Raw genomic sequence first — 7,594 nt, forward strand, 5'->3', positions numbered from 1 at the left:
TCATTAGTTTTGAAAAAAAAACAAATTTAGTTATCATAATCGGTATATAATGAACATCACTAGACTACTGATTGTACAATTCAAACAATTTGGTAAGGGGTTGTTACACCCTAATCAATTTGGTACCATCTATTAGCAATCTTGAAAAAAACAAGTACGCGTATCTCACTCGGTGTGAAAGAACACGGTAGGCGGTAGCGTATATGTTCCGCAGTAGTCATGTCAGGCACCATCCCCGAATCTCCCCCTCCCTCTCTGTTTTTTGACCCAGGCAACAGCTTTTTATCCCTTCCTCTCCTTCTCTCTCTTCCCACATTAAATCAAGTCAAGGGTATCAATATCTAGAAAATCTCCACCCAAAATCAACATTCGTTCATCAGAATGGAGGAAGAATCTGAATTATCAATAACAGCTACTACATCTGATATGGTTCCAAAAGATCGAAGATATGAAGCTCTCGGTGAACTCCGAGTAATGCCAGATGAAATCATATGTTCTATTCTTGAATATCTCTCTCCTAATGATGTTGTCCGTATCTCCTGCGTTAGCAGGTAATTCTGATTAAACTGATTTTCTTTTGAACAAGTTATTGAAATTTTTTGTTTTTTCTTCCCGCACATGATTAATTTTTTAAACTGAAATTGTGCTAATTTTTGTTGATTTCACTTTGTGTGTAGTGTGTTGTACATATTGTGTAATGAAGAACCCTTATGGATGACATTATGTCTTAAGGAAGCTAGGGGTCAACTCGAGTATAAAGATTCATGGAAAAAGACCACTTTGCGCCGGTATGTTAACATTTTTCATTTTGTAATTTGGGGAAACTTCGAAATTTGTGCTAGTTTCTTACCTGTTTGTTTCTATGATTTTTGCTGTTTTGCTAGACAAGGTGTAGCTCATAAATACGTCGAGTATTGCAGGAAACCATTGCATTTTGATGGTAACATATTCTTTTACTTTTACTTAATATTCCTGTATTTTTTGCTGTTACTACCAGCAATTTTGATTGACTGGTATTTTATTGATACATTTTGCTTTTATTTCTTCAGGATTCAATTCATTTTACCTGTATAGAAGATGGTACAGGAGTAATACCACGTTAGCTGCGTACTCCTTTGATCAAGGATATATAGAAAGAAAGAAGAACCTTTCACTTGAAGAGTTTCAAAATGAGTACGATGTTAAGAAACCGGTAAACATTTTACTATTTGTTGGAATTAGCAGAAGTATCGGTGCAAAACACTAGAGAGTTGCAAAGATGTTTTTTCTTACTTCTAAGGATCATTCATGAAAAAACTCACGTATAGTATAATATTTTACCCTTGTTTCAGGTTCTGCTCACTGAATTGGCTGAAACTTGGCCGGCAAGAAGTTCTTGGACAATGGACAAATTAGTGAAAACTTATGGTGACACAGCATTCAAAATATCTCAAAGGAGCTCCAAGAAAGTCACCATGAAATTCAAGGATTATGTCTCATATATGAATGTGCAGCATGACGAGGATCCTCTTTATATTTTTGATGATAAGGTGCTAATTTTCTCAAAATTTTATCCCTTATCTGGAGCTTTCTGATATTTAGGATATCAGGGAGTACAGAACAATGTGCCTCATTTATTCAGTTTTACTGTCATACAGTTCGGCGAGGTTGCACCGGGTTTGTTGAATGATTATAGTGTTCCTCATCTATTCCAAGAGGACCTTTTCGATGTCTTGGATGGAGACCAACGACCACCATACAGATGGCTAATTATTGGTCCAGAAAGGTCTGGTGCATCTTGGCACGTTGATCCAGGTCTCACTAGTGCTTGGAACACTTTACTATGCGGGCGAAAGAGGTAAGTCTTCTCCACAAGGGCTTAAGTTTTTGTGTAATACTTATTTTGTCTGTGCTATGAACACTCTCTTGTGTGAATGCTCTTTGTATCTCCTAATTGCCATTGGAGATGATAATATGAAAATACGAAACCATGGGTGTATATAAAGGATATTCTTACTTCCCAATGTTTTTGTCCCTAAAGAAAACCGTGTCACTTGAGCAGTGCCTACATTCACTCTGACCAAATTGTATGAACAACTCAGTAAGGGCTTCTTTCTTTCTACGTAATAATTGTACAAGCATTCTTATGTATCTACTTCCACTGCCTACATTTACTCCATTTCATTATTGTACATGTTCAGCATGTTTGACAGACCATTAACATATCGGCTTCACTGTGTCTGTGTTCTTATATATATTTGTGTACGGTCATGTGAAGTACACAACCCCGTTTGAGTCTTTGACATCATTACTGTTTTAGCCCCCATAGTTTCAACCATTTGGTGCAGATATCTCTAATTCAATGACACCTGAAAATTCTCGTTTCCCTCCATTAGCTTTATTTTTGAGGAACAGAGAAATCGAACAAAAAGTTTGAAATACTGGTGTTTCTAAAAGGTTTATTTTGGTGCTTGCTTGTTTCGTTTATGTAACAATAATGCTTATAGAGTAATTTGGGAGTTACACTTTTAATAGGTGGGCGTTGTACCCTCCTGGTAGAGTACCTTTGGGAGTTACAGTACATGAAAATGAAGACGATGGTGATATCAATATTGAGACTCCAACATCTCTGCAGGTACTCTAACATTTCCTTGGTATAAGACGCAATTATTAGCTTGTCTTTGGTTCGTTGTAAATCTTATCTAACATTTTCTTTTACGTGATCACAGTGGTGGCTAGATTTTTATCCCCTGCTTGCAGATCACGACAAGCCAATTGAGTGTACTCAGCTACCTGGAGAGACAATATTTGTCCCAAGTGGATGGTGGCATTGTGTACTAAACTTGGAAGCCACTGTTGCTGTTACCCAGAACTTTGTCAATTCAAAAAACTTCGAATATGTTTGTCTGGATATGGCTCCTGGTCGTCGTCATAGAGGACTTTGTCGTGCTGGATTGCTTGCTGTTGATGAAGACAGTTTTGCTGATGATGGGAATGATGCTACTAATGGTGACCTAAAAAGTCAAAACATTCCGGAAGATAAAGATTTCAGTTATGATATAAGCTTTTTATCTAAGTTTCTAGACGAGGAGAGAGACCATTACAACACTTTTTGGAGCCCCAGCAATTTTCTAGGACAAAGAGAACTGAGACAGTGGTTGCACAAGCTTTGGTCAGTAAAACCTGAAATGAGGGAGTTAATATGGAAGGTAGTTTACTTTCTCTTTTGATCTTTAGCCACTTGCTAATATTTTTCTTACTATCAGTGCAAGACTGCAGCTCATCTACTGATGAATCCCCATTTGTATGGCCATCCCGTAGATGTTAGAATGGTCAACCACAACATATAAGTGATACCATCTAACAGTTCAATACTTCAGAGTGCCAAGGATATATGAAAACTGCCAGAAAGATTCATGTTCGTTAATGTTTAGGACCATAAAAATGGTAGCCTTTTTCTCTGAGAACTAGAGATTACTGATACCCTGTTGTAGAAACAACTGTGAACATTCATTTACGATAAAAGAGTTAGTTGGTTAACCATTCTGAACACATGGATGGACAAATTGTGCCCAAGATCTTCTCTTACCATAGAAAGACCTTTTCATGTTTTAAGAACCAGGTTTTCTAAGCTTATGCTTTGTTTCTGTCAACTGCTGCGTCTTTTATCTCTTACTATAATAATATATTCATTTCTTGGTCTCAAACGCCTTAGGGAGCTTGTTTAGCTTTAAATGTGGAGAAATGGTCTGCTCGCATGGCGGAGATTTGTGCTTTCCATAACTTCCCCTCTCCATCAGATGATGAGAGATTTCCTGTTGGCACAGGCAGCAATCCTGTAAGTGAATTTTGTCCTCTTTCAAAAGTGTAACTTCAAAGTGAAGGGAATCCTACATTTATCTGCAACTATTGTTCCATGTATTTTTCAACTAAATTTATGGGTAGGTAATCAACTAAGTTATTTAACACAAAGCTAGGCCATGGAGAAATTGATTATTGGAATTAGATTGAATGCTGGTGTATATTGTATATGATCTGATCATAGTCACAATTATCATGCATGGTGGCAGTTATTTTTGTGCTTCCGTAGACAGTGAGACACCAAGTAATATATGAATTTACTGTCGGGTCATAATATGGTAATGGTAGACATGCTCTGAAGAATCCACCCTTAAATCAAAGCCACTTCACCAAAGTAACTTCAAATAATTTAAATTAGAATTAGGATTTTAAATTGTTCGGAAGCATATCGAAAAGGAATGTTAGTATCAACTATGATTGTGATTATGATCATGGAATCATGGACAGTGACGAAATTTCACTGAATTAAATCATTTGTAATGGACCAACTAAAAACTTGTCACATTGACCGTTGCCAACATTTTTAATAGGTGTATCTCACTGCTGATCGAGTAATTAAGATCTGTATTGAAGGAGGGTTGGAGTCATCCATCTATGGGTTGGGCACTGAGGTACAATTTGACTTTGTATTTAACTAGTAAATTTATTCTTACTTCATTCTCGGTCTTTTTAATCGTGCACTGAATGATTGTCAACCTCACACATGCAGCTTGAGTTCTATGATCTACTTCATAAAGCTGGCTCGCCCCTGAAGGATCACATTCCTGATGTTTTAGCTTGTGGAATTCTCTACCTTGAAAATGGGTCTTACAAAACTGTTTCGTGGGATGGGAAGGATGTGCCAGATATAATTGCTACAAGCAAACTGGTTTCAGGAGAGAATGTTGCAGGAGATTTTCCTTTTGGAGTATGGAGCAAATCAAAATTCGACTATAAAAATGTCGGAGAGCCAACAAATGAATCTATATGTGCTGTCGCGTGCTCAATTTGGCCGTATATAATAACGACAAGATGCAAGGGAAACATTTATGCTCATCTGTAAGTTAGTTTGTTATTTCGTTTCAGTTGAGTTTGGAGATTCGGTGGTAACTTAGTTGCAAGTAATGGCACAATCAAGTGGTTTTAGACTTGTAACAACTCCGTTTTTTTATTTTATGTATTTGCAGAAGAGACTCATTGTCTTGGGATGATAACCTAAACCTAGCATCATTTCTGGGAGAACAACTGCAAAATCTTCACCTCTTGCCCTTGCCGCCTTTACATAGTTCCACGGATTCCTATAACAAACAGACGATGGAGGCTCAGCTGCATCAGTCAAATGGCGACGCGGAAGCAGGTGCGGAGATGTGTAGTGTGCCAGAAGAATGGAAACTCTTTCTCAAAACTCTGGTGAAGAGAAAGAAGGCTATTTCAAGCACCTTGACTGAGTGGTAAGCTCTCTACTGCAAAATTATTAGAGAGCAGTTCAATGGAGAGATGCTTTCCTATCAATTAATTGTATTGTAAATCTTATTGTCGTTATCGATGCTAGTGTTCACATGCAAATGTTGAATGGTTGTTGTGGTGCATGATTGCGGAAGTTAGGTTGTACCTGGTAAATCTTGAAATTATTCCAATTTATGCAGGTCAAAATAGGAAAGCAAATATAATATTTATTCTTTCAATCCATCTGACTAGGTAGAATGTCTACTATAAAGAATTTGAATAAGATTGATACTAATAATAAACAGTTGGGATTTGAATATGTTGATGTAAAGTTTGTATCAGTCTTTATTGATTTAGAACCTGAACTCCGTCTATGGGGTTTTGTAAGTTGAGCAAATTATAGCAAAATCAATGTGAATGCTGTGACATTGTCAGCTACAATTTGCAGGGGCGATCCAGTGCCAAGCAGCCTCGTTCAAAAACTTGAGGAATACATTCCAGATGATTTATCAAATTTGCTCGTCCTTTCTAAGGTTCTATAAACACTTCAATACTCTTTCCTTTCTTTTTACAATCATTTATGGTTTTGTGTTTGGGTTTTAAAATTCACATCCATGCCATGTTCAGGATAAAAATGGCTCGTCAAAGGCACTGAAATCTCCCGTTTGGGTACACTCGGATGTCATGGATGACAATGTTCACATGCTACCATGTGATCCAAACGATTGCTCACGCCAGAATCCTCAAACTACTAGCCCAACTGTTAATGATTTGAGTTTGACAAATGGTAATTGTGGCAGCAGGAAGAGGAAATGGCTTCCTAGCAATATTCTCGACTTCAGCGACCTGTCTGTTGGTAAATGTCTTCTTAATCAATTGCATTTTCTTTCATGATCTATCTATGTATTAGTAAATGTTGTTGCCTTCCAAATGCTGATGCAGATGGTCAGATTGAACTTTGATTGAAAAAAGTTAGGTTCAATCATTTAATCATGGAAATATCTTTTGACCACTAGTCCTATTTCTGTTGTGTAGATGAATTACATTATATTCCACTAAACTGTTTTCCTTCCTTTGTTTTAGGTGATCCTATATTGGATATTATTCCTATGCACATTGATATCTTTAGAGGAAATTCTGAGTTGCTTAGGCGGTTCTTAGAAAGCTATAGATCTCCCCTTCTAAGAAGAAAATTATCACACGAACCAGAAGAGAGTGGAGATAAGTTTGGTCGTCTATCTTACCATGCCATGTAAGTATGTTTGACATTTATATCCATGTTTTATCCTTTCTTGATGGTTTCCTTATTCTTCTACCCTGTTCCTTGAACCCTGCTGTACCGAGTTATTGCAATCAAGCTCATCCTGCATGACCTGTGGGTCAGTTTTTTTTTTTCTGGCGTGATCCCAAAATATACTCATTGACAAGTGAAAGAGAACACAAAAATGGCAGACTGATAAATAGCTCAAGCCCAAGAGGACACTATACAAGAGGGTCAACAAAACTCTTATTGTTGACAAGTGTTTCACCAAAGTTTCGCTCAGACTTTCCATGTCATTGTGGAATTTTGATGGAATGCATAGTAATGATTTCTCAGGATTTACACTTGTCTATGTTTTATTTCAGGTGCTATACTATCTTGCACAAAGAGAATATATTAGGAGCCATTTTCGCTTTATGGAAAGAGCTTAGAACTGCTGAATCTTGGGAAGAAGTTGAAGAAACTGTCTGGGGGGATTTGAACAAATATGAAGATTCTGTTTAGCGACTCTTTAAAGCTCTGAAGTCCTGGAATCAATTCTGAGTCGGATTGACAAATTATTTGTCCGTGGCTCTGATTTTTTGAGAGCACTGTACTACTTTCCTCGTGTTGATACTAATAAGCATGAAAAGTTACCGCCTTGATACTTTTTTTTATAACTTGAAAAACAATACTCAGTTGTATTTATAGTGTTTTACAAGTTTCGGATAGGTTGTTATGTTTTGTGTATAAAATGTGTGCTCGCTAGATATCTCATTCTTACCGGTTCGAGTTACCAGTTATCCATTAGCTTTACTAAATGTGTTTAGTGTTTACCATCTCCTTTACTAGTAGTACATTTCAAAATTTACGTGCAAGTTCAGAACTGAATAAAACAAACCAGATCAATTTGTGTGAAGGGGGGCAAGTGCTGTGAACTTAGTGGCCACTTTCCCTTTATTGTAAAATGGAGTAGAGAATATGGTGCTACTTTTCTCCAATAATGCCTGCCCTTCCTTTGTTACAATAAAAGAAAAAAGTTCATAAATGAGTGTCACGGACTCGCAGGTAAAATAATGCTTACACTGA

The 7,594-nt window shown here is 37.1% G+C and overlaps 1 protein-coding gene across 1 annotated transcript; it reads left to right on the forward strand.

The window, feature by feature from the left end:
* Nucleotides 1–224: 224 nt before the first annotated feature.
* On the forward strand, nucleotides 225–7,326 carry LOC113331751 (F-box protein At1g78280-like). The gene is made up of 16 exons (XM_026578393.1): nucleotides 225–551; nucleotides 678–788; nucleotides 885–940; nucleotides 1,050–1,192; nucleotides 1,332–1,529; nucleotides 1,638–1,837; nucleotides 2,515–2,614; nucleotides 2,709–3,188; nucleotides 3,695–3,817; nucleotides 4,371–4,451; nucleotides 4,550–4,878; nucleotides 5,007–5,270; nucleotides 5,714–5,798; nucleotides 5,893–6,121; nucleotides 6,349–6,517; nucleotides 6,892–7,326. The coding sequence occupies exons 1-16, from the start codon at nucleotides 382–384 to the stop codon at nucleotides 7,028–7,030; spliced, it is 2,877 nt and encodes a 958-aa protein (XP_026434178.1). The 5' UTR covers nucleotides 225–381; the 3' UTR covers nucleotides 7,031–7,326.
* Nucleotides 7,327–7,594: the final 268 nt, after the last annotated feature.

The sequence above is a fragment of the Papaver somniferum genome, unplaced genomic scaffold, assembly GCF_003573695.1.
Source record: "Papaver somniferum cultivar HN1 unplaced genomic scaffold, ASM357369v1 unplaced-scaffold_128, whole genome shotgun sequence".
Lineage (NCBI taxonomy): Eukaryota > Viridiplantae > Streptophyta > Magnoliopsida > Ranunculales > Papaveraceae > Papaver > Papaver somniferum.

Excerpts from the sequence above, each read along its gene's own strand:
- LOC113331751 (XM_026578393.1), top strand. The coding sequence starts at position 382 with ATGGAGGAAGAATCTGAATTATCAATAACAGCTACTACATCTGATATG. Across the intron at positions 3,189-3,694 it reads TGAGGGAGTTAATATGGAAG|GGAGCTTGTTTAGCTTTAAA; the intron begins GTAGTTTACTTT and ends CAAACGCCTTAG. Across the intron at positions 5,271-5,713 it reads TCAAGCACCTTGACTGAGTG|GGGCGATCCAGTGCCAAGCA; the intron begins GTAAGCTCTCTA and ends TACAATTTGCAG.